This window comes from Lutra lutra, chromosome 11 (genome assembly GCF_902655055.1).
Source record: "Lutra lutra chromosome 11, mLutLut1.2, whole genome shotgun sequence".
Classification (NCBI taxonomy): domain Eukaryota; kingdom Metazoa; phylum Chordata; class Mammalia; order Carnivora; family Mustelidae; genus Lutra; species Lutra lutra.
The window spans coordinates 62177502-62190410 of NC_062288.1; the positions used below are offsets into that span (position 1 = coordinate 62177502).

The following is a 12909-nucleotide window of genomic DNA, read 5'->3' on the forward strand; positions in this document are numbered from 1 at the left end:
GTATGGCTAAAATTAATTTGTAACAGAGCTCGATTTGGTTTATCTGAAGGCAAGTGCTGGTAAGAATTAGGCATTCTAAAACTCAAAGCTCAGGGCATGCCTGGGTGGCTCAGTTGGTTAAGCATCCAACTCTTGGTTTCAGCTCAGGTCATGCTCTTGGGAGTTGTGAGAGGGAAGCTCTGGGTTGGGCTCCATGCTTACAGGGGAGTCTGCTTGAGATTCTCTTTCCTCTGTCCCTGCCAACCTCCAGCCCCACAGTTCTCTCTAAAATTAAGTTCATATGATCTGGGAAAATATTTGGTATTAAAGCTTATTTGAGATTATTGGTTTAATTAAAACAGACCTGTCTTTAGAGTTATCAGCGTTAAATATAAAACTTTTATCCTGCCTGTGTTTACTGAAAGACAGATGAGCTTCATGTTCTCTCTGTTGTAAAATCTGTCAGAAAAAAACCAAAACAGAATAATGGTTGAGTCTGTCTAATGTCTCATCAGGTTTTATGGGTAGTCCAAATATAATTAAGAATAAGTAAATTAAATAGATGTAAATAAGATTAAAAGGTTTCTAGCTAAACTCTTTTTTTAAAGATTTCATTTATTTATTTGAGTGAGCATGAGTTGGGGGCAGAGACAGATGGAGAAGCAGACTTCTCACTGAGCAGGAAGCCCGACGTGGGGCTTGACCCAGGACCCTGGGATCATGATCCGAGCCAAAGACAGATGCTTAACTGACTGAGCCACCCAGGTGCCCCTCCAGGTAAACTTTTAAATAGCTTCCAAAATCTTTCTGGTGGTAACCCAGAAATTTAAAAACTTTAAAGTTTTGTTTTTAAGCAAAACAGCTTTAAAGTTTTGCAAAATTAAATGAGTTGTTAAATTCACTGAGTATTTACAGGCACCTGGGGGTGGTTCAGTCGGTTAAGCGTCTGCCACCAGCTCAGGTCAGGATCCCAGGGTCCCAGGGTAAAGCCCCAAGTCGGGCTCCCTGCTCAACAGGGAGTCTGCTTCTCCCTCTGCCTCTCTCTCACTTGCTCGCTCACTCTCAAATAAAATCTTAAAAACAATGCACTATCTAAATTATTTCCAAGTTAAAAAAAAGTAATACATTGCGTATTAATATAGATTTATCTACTTCTACCTTCAGTTTCTCTGTATAAGACAAATTTAGGTCTGTTAGCAAAACGTCTTTTGTGCTGTTATACTATGAAGAAATGCATGTCTCTAAATTACGAGCTATATTTATAAGTTTGCCAATCTAGGGGCACCTGGCTGGCTCAGTCAGTAGACCATGTGACTCTTTATCTTGGGATCATGAATTCAAGTCCCACAGTAGGCACAGAGCTTACTTAAAAAAATGAGAATTTAAAAAAAAAGTGCCAATCTAAAGAATTCTGGTGTAACAGTTCACAGCTGTTTACTACTTAGTTTTCACTAGAAATTAAGGTTTCTAAGAGTAACAAATTCTAATAAATATAATTAAGCCTACTGAAAAGAAAAGACTAAGGTATGTGTTTTGGGTTAGAAAAAAATATGAGGCTGGGGCGCCTGGGTGGCTCAGTGGGTTAAGCCACTGCCTTCGGCTCAGGTCATGATCTCAGGGTCCTGTGATCGAGTCCCGCATCGGGCTCTCTGATCAGCGGAGAGCCTGCTTCCCTCTCTCTCGCTCTGCCTGCCTCTGCCTACTTGTGATCTCTGTCAAAAAAATTAAATAAAATCTTTAAAAAAAAAGAAAAGAAAAGAAAAAAATATGAGGAATAGAAATACCTTTTTTTTTCTTTAAGAGATTTCATTTATTTGACACAAAGAGAGATCACAAGTAGGCAGAGAGGCAGGCAGAGAGAGAGAGGAGGAAGCAGGCTCCCTGCTGAACAGAGAGTCCGATACAGGGCTCCATCCCAGGACCCTGGGATCATGACCCGAGTCGAAGGCAGAAGCTTTAACCCACTGAGCCACCCAGGTGCCCCGAAAAACATTTTTGTTGAAGAAAAAAATAAGTTTGTCCAGATGTTAAAAAACAAAAACAAAAACACTGTAGAAGGTTTACAGAAATCTTTGGAAAGAAATTTTCTGTGTGGCCAGTACTGGGTAAGATGAGAATAAATTTAAGTAAATGAGTTTTATTATCAAAAGTATACTGGCGCACAATTAGAGTTGTTTTCTCCTTGTTAAAAGGTGAAAGTTTTCTTGGTCTGCTCTTATTAAGAAATTATAAACAAAAGTTTTTCTTTACCTTTAAAGTTATCTTCCTAGGGGTGCCTCAGGGGCTCGGTTGGTTATGCATCTGCCTTTGGCTCAGGTCGTGATCCGGGCTTCTGGGATCAAGCTCTGCCCAGGCAGCCTGCTTCTCTCTCTGCCTCTGCTTCTCCCCCAGCTTGTGCTCTCTAATAAAATCTTTAAAAAAAAATAAAAGTAGGGGCGCCTGGGTGGCTCAGTGGGTTAAAGCCTCTGCCTTCGGCTCAGGTCATGATCTCAGGGTCCTGGGATAGAGCCCCGCATCGGGCTCTCTGCTCAGCAGGGAACCTGCTTCCCCCTCTTTCTCTGCCTGCTTCTCTGCCTACTTGTGATCTCTAACAAATAAATAAAATCTTAAAAAAAAATAAAAGTAAAGTTATCTGTCTAAAAAAACAAGGATTCTGTGTTTTGCCAAAATAATTTCCTGTGTTTATTAGGTCTTTGATTACTTAAAAAACCCGAGTCTCAATGTTAAAAGGGCTAAATTTTGCTTACGACTGTGAAACTTTCTGTATTGGCCTTTATAATCTTTTATTATCACTTTGGTTAGATGGATAATTATTGTTTTATGACAATTCATGATCCTATTTAACCAAATGTCCAAACCTTTCCATATTTTTTCACATGCTTCCCACAATCAAATTTCTAAAATGAAGTCTTTACAACCACAATCTAACTGAAATTTTCCAGAGGACCCCTTGCACATTTCAAAGATCTCGTGAGTAATTAAACTCCTTAGGTGTGTGTGTTGTGTTTAATCCCAGGGACAACACTGTCAAATAAGTGCTACCAAACTTTATATTTATGTAGATGTCCGTTAGCAAAGTAAGAGTTCTAAAAATTACATGAAACTCCACAATCTGATATGTCCTGGCATGTTATTAAAGTGTTCCATGTCACAGAAATAACCAAATTTCATGCCACTTGCATTGTAATAAACTCTAATCACATCTTTAACCATGGCCATTTTAAAAATTTTTATCATATACAGTTACTCTTTTTTACTCAGATGCTTTTACGAAAGTCTCCTGCAAATGTATTTTGTCTTCCGTGAGACTCATGGAAAGACCTCTCAGTACAGGTCTCTGATCATCTTCAGCTCATAAAACTAAACTGGGTAGGAATTTCCAGAACGAATGGAAGAACTAAATTCAAGCAGAAAAGAAAAACGTGATTAAATTAACTAAGGAAGAGAATTTTTGTAACTTTTGGTTTAAAACATCGCTGACTTAAAAAATGTTTTGTTTTTTCCAGATTTAAGGAAACTTTGTCTCTTAAAATACTAAAACAATAACCAAACACAGGTTTATCTGTGTTTGATTACTTATTACAGAGAAACTAAGATATTTTGATACGTTAGTGCTACTTTGGGAAACTGAAAAAGGCACATACTTCTAGAAATTATGAAACATACCCATAAATCTGAAAATCTGAAGAATGCTGGCATAGCAGTTCACAATTGCTTACTTACTCGTGTTCACTGGAAATTAAGGGTTTTAAGAGCTAAGAATTCTCATAACGGGGCACCAGGCTGGCTTAATCAGAAGAGCATGCAGCTCTTACTCTCAGGGTCATACGTTGGAGAGCCCCATGTTGTTTTTAGAGATTACTTAAATTAATAAAACTTTTTAAAAAATTCTAATGTAATTAAGGCTACTGGAAATAACAGAAATAACTATGTAAGGAAAGAAGGATGTGTGTTTTTGGTAAGAAAAAAATGAAAAAGAGAAATACATCTTTTTTTTTTTTTAAAGATTTTATTTATTTATTTGAGAGAGAGAGAGAGAGACAGTGAGAGAGAGCATGAGCGAGGAGAAGGTCAGAGAGAGAAGCAGACTCCCCGTGGAGCTGGGAGCCCGATGCGGGACTCGATCCCAGCACTCCGGGATCATGACCTGAGCCAAAGGCAGTCGTCCAACCAACTGAGCCACCCAGGCGTCCCGAGAAATACATCTTTGATGGAAAAGTAATTTTGTCCTAAAGTGAGACTAGTTATTTAACAAGGGAAAACTCAGGACAAAATTTTAAGGTTAAAAAAAAGAAGTTCTGGAAGGTTTGTGGAAAAGAAATCTTTGGAAAGAAATGGTGATATGGGGCTCAAGGTGACTTTTCGTGCAAGGCAGCAGCAGTAGAATCTATAAAGATGTGGACTAACTCTATTCTCTTTCTGCAGAAAATGGCCCCTCAGTGCCAGATTTTTGCCGTCCTGATGTCCTTATAACATGGCAAAGGTCTAAGAAATTAAACCAACAGTCAGGCTATGGGAAACCCAGGAAGGGTGCTTGATTCTTCCTCACTCCCTGACAAACCCCATTTTTGGTTTTTGCCCTCCTGCACCCATCACAGTACGTTCAAGATGACTCAAATCATAAATAGACATTAGTGGGGAAACGTCTCTAAAATTGCAAAAATAGGCTTGCAGCAATGTGTGACTGGTCAGGTCCACAATCCTGAAAAAACTGTTTTTGTCCCCAGAGGTCTCAGACCTCCTCCTCTGGACCTTCTGAACACCTGTAGCGGCAGTGAATTCAACCATCTCTTGGTCCAGGCCACAAGTAGTGCATGTGTGTTTTCTGGAAGGATTGAAGCCTTTCCATCCCACAAGACTGTTGTCCTCACAGTGGGAAATAAAAAAAAACAATTAAAAGTGTTTCCCACGTGGGGTATACCTTGTATAATCTCCAGTGATCGAGGCACCCTCTTCACTCAACAAGAACCTTGCAGATTTCCTGGAACTCTGTCTGTGTACAACCTTCAGCTGATCCCTTGTTTCATGCCAGTGTGACCAGCCACTGTGAGTCTTTTGTTGTCTTACGCTCCAGCCTGTTATGAACATCTTCAAGAAACCATCTGGGATCCCAGTTCAAAGGGTCCTGTTAGTCACAGTCTAGAGCCAGGTGCTGATTAGGGATTCTGGAAACATCACCAGAGGAGAACAGCTTTTGGGACTTTACGGAATGCTCCTGACCACCGACACTGCTACACAGCTAGGAGACACGGAGCCTTGAGACCCCATGGCACAGCCGATGGAGGCTCCAACCGAGGCCTGGGCCTGGACAGATGCTGGAGAGCTACCATCACCCCGACCACGGAGAGAAACAGCTGCCCCCACAGACTGCCTCTGCTCACGACGCGAGCTGGAGACTTCACTCTGGGACTGAGCGTTTGCCCTTTTCCTTCCCTCCCCTCTGGCATTGGCTTGGTGAGATAATGCCCTTGTCTTTCCCTTCTGGGCCACCGCTCAGGGGGCAACCTCGGGAATTCAGAGCCACCTTCTGTCTCAGGCTAGGAGGAAAACCGCACTTTTATCACTGGCCGACTCCTGTGAATTTACATCAGGAGTTAGAAGGGAACTACAGGGAGGCTTTCATGATTCAGGACTCTCCTTTCGGCAGATCCTTACTTCCAGGGATAAATATAAATGAGGCTATAATCAGGAACTTCTCCTTAATTCTTAAAATGTTTGCCAAATTGCCACTAAAGCAAGAACTGCCCACACAGGTCCCTGGACTCTCTGTCCAGAGTCGTTCCCGGTCCCAGAAGAGCCCTTGATTATCGGGCAAGGAGCTGCCTGGTGGACGCAGTACCACCCGCTACGCCAGGATGCACCCTTCTGGGAAAGTGGAAACTCAGGTCAACTCACAAAACAAGCCGCTTGTCTTAAAAGGGTGACTCCTTCCATGGGGTCTTTGATTTATTTGATTTTTGACTGGATTGGAGACCCTGGCTTCAAAGTACCCTGCAAACATGGCATATTATCTTACCATAATCATCATATCTCCCTGGTGCATTACCTTCTCTCAAAAATTTTAAATGCCTGTTTGCAGCTGCTACCCACCAAGCAAACGGTCTCCCCAGACTGGACCAACACAAAGGTACGAAGAGGACAACCGACTTAAAGGAATATAAATCTGAACTCATAACCTGCAAATGCCACAGAGATAAAGCCAAAACATCATGACCTGAGAATGCTGAAGATCAACAGAGGCTTTGAGAACTACAGGGGAGCAGCTGAAAGGAAAGACGGTAACCTTTAATCAGTCAACATAGAATTTCCTGGTCAATCCCAGGAAATTGACTGAGAGGCCCCTTCAGCTCCCCTTAAGAGGGGCAGCCTTGGCTAGAACAATGCATTCCCTGCTAGGGCATTCGTCTTTGTTCATGCCCTCTGCCTTTAAGAACCTTTCTCTCCTTTGGCTCAGCAGAGCTCCCCGCCGGCCTGCCCCCTGCCCCCCCGCCCTGGGACGTGCTAGGTGGGATGCTGCCCAACTCCTGAATTGTTTAATAAAGCCAATTAGACCTTCCAATTCACTCAGTTGAACCTTGTTTTTTTTTTTTTTTTTTTTTTTTTAAAGATTTTATTTATTTGACAGAGAGAGAGATCACAAGTAGAGAAAGAGAGGAGGAGGCAGGCTCCCTGCCTAGCAGAGAGCCCGATGCGGGACTTGATCCCAGAACCCTGAGATCAGGACCTGAGCTGAAGGTAGAGGCCTAACCCACTGAGCCACCCAGGCAGCCCCTGAACCTTGTTTTTTTAACACCATGACCCAGGCCCCACACCTCAAAGAGCTCATGGTCTGGAGTACACCACCTCGCAAGACCAACATGTATGCTCAATTCCGTACAATGTGAAGTCCCAGAACACGCAGCCTCCTGTCTTAGCAGCAGAACCCAGGGTGGGAGCTGGGGCTGCAAGGTCTTCGGGGCCAGGGCAAGGGAGAACTAGTTGTCAGTCCAAACGGCGAGCCATTGAGCTGCTGATGGCCGCAGAGTGGCTCCCTCCCCACTCCCAGCCCTGGACAGGACTTTGCGGAACCCAGATCATGACATCACACATGGAGATGAGCGCAAACTCAAGTCCTAGAGGCTGTCACAGGCCTTCCAGATGGAGGAGTGGGTGCAGCCGCGCAGACCACAGCACCTTGGTCAGTCTGGCCGGAGCTGGGCTCTCTTCTCTCGGACAGTGTTTTCCAAGCACTTTTTTCAACCATGACCCAACCAAAAATTACATTTTCCATTGTGAACCAGCATCTGTCCATACACACATATACATATCTGAAACAAGTATAAAATCATACTTCATACTATGGACAGCACTTTCCTGTACTCTGCTCAAGTTCATTTTTTTAAATAATGCTGGTCACAATCCACCAAACTCATTTTATGATCCTCTGACAAGTTCCAAGGCAAAGTTTAATAAGCACTGTACTCAGAGCCGCGGTCAAGGGGCTATACCCCGATACACATTTTTGCTGGGAAATTCTCCCCCGTCATGAAGAAGTAAAGTCGTTAATGAGTAACTGCCCTCTGAGCCGAGGATTTGAGTTCTCAGTGAGGCTGCTCCTTCTATCTCACAGAAGCAACAATGAGAGTGGGAACTCTTCTCCCCATCTGTGTCCTCAAGGGAGGTCTGGCTCTGCCCCCTGCTGGGTCCTCCACACGGTTGCTCTGCAGGGCTGTGCTCTCCCTCACCTCCCCCACCCCGAGGTGCAGGACAAACTCTAGAATACTTAGTTCAGCCCCCTGCTCTCAGCTCCGGGAAGCCCAGACTCTTAAGCAATCAGGGTTCTTTCAGTCCAGCTAACTGCCATTTCCCCAGCACCCAAACCATGGCTGAAACCATTACTAATGGGAACTCCCCCAACTCTGCTTATGGCCTGGCACATTCTACAGGCCCAGACCCAAATGCCTCAAATGTGTGGGGGGTGGGGGTGGGGGAATGTGTCTTGTGAGGCAATAACGGAGCATAACAGGGCTCAGTATTGTAGAAAGCAAATAATTTGGCTCTGTCCCACTAGCCCCATAAATAACTCCTCCAAACAGTAATGGGAGGTTGAGGGAGAGGACAAGTCAGCTCAAATCCAGCATGAAAGTATTTCCTCAAGGTCAGGAAGCCCTGAAGAGGAGAAGAATGGGCCCCAAACTCTAGCTAGCACATTCATCTCTCAGCCTCCTGAGTCCCTGAGTGATTCACTTCTAGTGGGGATCCCTTTCTGGGTCTGTTTGCCCCATGCGACCCCAGGAAGGTAGAGGAGGACAGAGGGCCTGGGTAGAGCACGCTGACCACAGAGTCAGGCAATCTGGACCAGATCCAGCTTCTCTTAGGTGGCACCTTGGGCAAGTTTTACGTCACTGGGCCTCGGTTTCTACATCTATGAAGTGGAAATAATACCAGCTACTTTACTAGATAATGGGAACGATGAGGGGTAATTGCAAAGGGCTCCCCATTGTGCCGGGCACCCAGGCGGTGGTGCTGAGCTGAGTCAGTAAGCACTGTTACCATTGTTAGGACCAGCGGCAGATATGTCTTACCAGATCTCCATGATGCCAGTGTTCCTCTGTAAGGCATCTGCCAGCTGGGCAATCCCCTTGGCTGTGATCTGGTTCTGGATAAGCCTGAAAGAAGAATGTATCTTGTAGTAGATACTTAATACTGGAATAACACTGCCCCCTCCATTAGGGAGTTTTAAGAGTGTGGTGGAAATGAGGCAGGGTCAGGGGAAGAACTGTATCCGTGGGCCTTTTAAACTGGCTAAGACTATCTTGATCAGACCTACCAGAATAAAGGACATCTTTTAAAATGTTCACTTTTTTGGTATATTTTTAGAGTGAGCATAATATATCGTGTATTCATACACAGATTATTTAATACATGAATACATTTATGTGTGTGTCGGCATTTCTCGCGGCAGGGGTGCCCAGTGAAAAATGTTTGGCGGCTAGCAATCTGAACAACAAATTCTAAGAAATACCCAGGGGAGAGACAGTCTGGTGGCTTTCCAGCTGGCTGGGGAAGGCAAGGCAGTTTTTAAAGTTTAGTAGCTGACAAATGGCCGTTCACCACCTTGGGGAAACAAAGGCTAAGAATGCACCATGTCCTCTCCGTGGTGAGGTCCTCCGGGGGCGGGGGGGGAGGTAGGGAAGAGAGAGATTCTCCTGCCGCTGCTCATGGGTCCCAGTAGGAAAGCATCAATAATGGGGCTTCGAGGAGTGTACCCTTTAGGTCGGTAGCAGTGATCCAAATGAAACAAAGGCTTCTGATACAGCCGGGAGCCTGGACAATTTCTCAGTGCTCCCCCGGACAGCTGGGCTTCCAACCCAACCGAGAGCTTCACGCCGCACAAGGCACCGATGTGTCTGTGCCTCATCACAGACCTACTCCTTTGGCTCTTTGTAGAATAAGGCCACTACTGAACTTGACCCTAAGAAATCCTGGGCCCTGACCCAAGAAGGCAGCCCTACCAAGATGAGGGCTTCATCTTCATGAATGACAGAATTATAGAAATTAAGCAAGAAGGGGCCAACCCCCTGAAGAGGTAGGACAGAACAGCATTCAAAGCTCCCCTCCTACACACACACACACACACACACACACACACACACACACACTCCCCACTTCTCAGCCTCAGAGGCTTGAAGAAATAAGCTCACACTTTTCTATGCCTCAGTGGCCTGATCTGTAAAATGGGAGCAAGAGAATGCCCCCTCCCCAGGTGTGAGGTCTCAGTGAGAGGATGTGTATGAAGGAAGTTCTCACAGTTTCTGCTCTGGTGTCCAGCGGCCAGGCGCTCTCATCACCATCGCTGCCCCAGCTCATAGGACCATGTCCCAGTCTCCCAATCACATCTCCCAAAGTGGGACCCCTGGGCTCAGTGGCAGAGGTGATGACCCACTGGTAAGGATGACCACAACTTGGACATTTTGGCAAAAGGAGCAAGGATAGAACCTGGAAGTGGACCCAGAACCATGCATTGGGTTAAATTGCTGCTTCTTCATCACCTCCACTTTGCTGGGAGAGCTCCTTCCAGCCAAGAGCTGGCAAGACACCAGGTAGTGAGAGAGCCAAAAAGTGTGGCAGCACTCAGGGCCACATGCTCCCTGGGGCCTTCTTCACAAGGGCCAGTGTGGTCTGCGCACCCATTAAGCCGCCAATACTTGCTCTCTAGCCTCAGTCCAGCTTGGAGTTCCCTGTAGGGGCCGGCCTGGCACCAGGAGCAGGAGAGAAGAAAGTCTACAAGCCAGAAAAACAACAACAACAAAACAGATGTAAAAGCACAGACTGGATGCTTTACAGAGACTGACAAGGTGAGCTGAAATTCCTATGGAAATACAAGGGACCCAGAAGAGCCCAAACGGTCTTGAGAAGGAAGAATATAGTTGGAAGACTCACACTGCCTGATTTCAAAACATACTAGAGTTAGAATAATCAGGACAGTGTGATCCTGATGTAAGGATAAACAGATCAATGAACTAGAATAGAAAGTCCAGAAATACACCCATACGTTTACGGTCAATTGATTTTTGGCAAAAGCGTCAGAGTCATCTAAAAGGGTAAGATCGTCTTTTCAACAGGAGGTGCTGGGACAGCTGGATAGCTACATACCAAAGAATGAATTTGGGCCCCATGCCTCAGACCACACACAATAATTAACTCCAGAAATGAGCATTTAGAATCATAGACCTCAATGCAAGAGCCAAACTCTAACACTTAAAGGAAAACTTGGGCGTAAATCTTTGTGACTTGGATTTACACAACAGTTTCTTAGCAAGACACCCAAAGCATGAACCACCAAAGAAAGAAAAAAACTGGACTTCCATCAAAATTAAACACTTTTGTGCTTCAAAGATCACTAACAAGAAAGTTAAAAAACCCCACAGAGGAAATAGTTACAGACTGTCCACCTAGTGTCTAGTACCCTGAATATATAAAGAACTCTAACAACTCAGCAATAAAAAGGCAAATAAATTTATTAACATTTAAATTAAATTTGGGGGAAGGATGTAGAGACATTTCTTCAAAGATACACAAAGGCCAACAAGCCCATGAAAGGATGCCCAGTGTTAGTCAGCAGGGAAATGTGGATCAAAACCACAATGAGATAACACTTCCCACCCACCAGAGTGACAAGATTCAAAAAGATGGACAACAACCAGTGTTGTCGGTGAGGATGTGAGAACTGGGAGCCTTCCCACATTGCTGGTGAGAAGGTAGAGTAAACTAGCCACTTCAGAAAATACTTCGGTGGCTCCTCAGAAAGTCACCTAGAGGGGCCTGGGTGGCTCAGTCAGTTAAGCCTCTGCTTTTGGCTCAGGTCATGATCGCAGGGTCCTGGGATCAAGTCCTCCATTGGGCTCCGTGCTCAGTGGGGATCCTCCTTCCCCCTCCCCCTCCCACTCTGCTCGTGCTCTCTAATAAATAAATAAAATCTTAAAAAAAAAAAAAGTTAACAACAGAGTGGCCACACGACCCAGCAGTTCTACTCCTAAGTGTATACCCCGGAGAAATGAAAACATATGTCCACACACATTCACAACAGTCAAAAAGTAGAAACAACCCCAATGCCTACCAACTGATGAATGGACAGATTGTGGATGATCCACACAGAGGAATATTGGCCACACAGAGCCATGAGGTTCTGACACATGCTAGAATGTCGATAATCTTGAAAACTCATGCCAGTGAAGGAAGGCAGACAAAAAGTCATATGTAGGACTCCATTTCCGTGAAATGCCTAGAAGAGGCAACTCCTCCAGTCCTTGTCAAGGACAGTCCAGTCAAGGACAGGGAAGTGATGCTTAATGAATGGGGGTGTGCTCCGTCTTGGGGCAAAACTGTCCTATAATTAGATCTTCATGTTGGTTGCGCAAACCTGTGAGTACACCAAAAACCACTGACCTGTATTTTTTTTTTTTTAAAGATTTTATAAGTAAGCTCTACACCTAACACGGGGCCTGAACTCAAAACCCCAAGACAGCAGTCTCATGCTTTACTGACTGTGCCAACCAGGAGCCTCATCTCAAAAAACAGGCTCTAAAAGTAGCACAGCCTGAAATTCTGAGGTTTGCTGAGTTACCATAAATGTTTCAACGTCTGGTTGACTTTCAACATCTCTGCCAGGCTCTCTGCCACTTCGTCATCCAGTTCATTTTTGGTGAGCCTAGAAAAGAAAGAAGCATTTACTCAGGAGAGCCCTATCTGGCACACATTTGTAAAATGAGTTCTCAGAAGTGGGATCCCAGCCCGGATCTCTCCAGCTTAGGCTGCTCATCACTTGCTGAACTGAGCAAACAGGTCCCAATCCCAGCCTCTGAGCCCCATAGACAATAAAGGGGGATTCATTTCTTGTGCAAATCCTGTACCCAAGCTCCTACTTCTTTGCTCTGCTGCTCTATGGAACCCATGCTCCCCCGCCCTCCACCTTTTCTGGGGGCCTCAGATCCCACAGAAGACAGGGGACAGTGCCTGCTTCCCAGGCTTCTTCCAGCCCCAGACACCACTGAGAGCCTGTTCGCAAGGCAAGTTGCAGGAAGACTCAGAAAAGCCTGCCATCTATACGTTAAAAGGTGCTCAACAGCTCTGTTCTGACACCCGCTGTGAAGGACCCAAATTCAGGAACTCAAAGTTCAGGAAGTCTCTCAGCTCTTCTTAAAACCAGAAGTGGTCTGGACAAAGCATGGAGGACTAGAAGCTCCCGGATGTAAACGGGATTGGACCCTGTTGTGCCAGCAGATGGAAGAATAACTAAAGAAGAAGAATGAAACAGAACTTTAAAAAAAATCATCCCTCAAAGGGCAATTTGGCTGCGTCTATCTGAATTTTAAGTGTGTTATACTTTGAGCCCACAGTGGCACTTCTGGACATTGACCCTGCAGTGTGCAAAGAGATGCACACGAGGAC

General features: G+C 45.0%; 1 protein-coding gene across 6 annotated transcripts in view; it reads right to left on the reverse strand.

Annotated features, from left to right (window-relative positions):
- Positions 1–12909, reverse strand: part of NOD1 (nucleotide binding oligomerization domain containing 1) — a 69168-nt gene that overhangs the window by 9881 nt on the left and 46378 nt on the right. For 3 of the 6 annotated variants that reach the window (XM_047694816.1, XM_047694814.1, XM_047694815.1), the window contains 2 exons: positions 12086–12169; positions 8544–8627 (listed from right to left, as the gene is read on the reverse strand). In XM_047694816.1, the coding sequence (XP_047550772.1) occupies positions 8544–8627; positions 12086–12169 (168 nt within the window). Of the gene's footprint in view, positions 1–5037; positions 5145–6655; positions 7287–7322; positions 8384–8543; positions 8628–12085; positions 12170–12909 lie in introns of those variants that run through there. The other 3 variants (XM_047694820.1, XM_047694817.1, XM_047694819.1) reach the window with 3 other exon arrangements.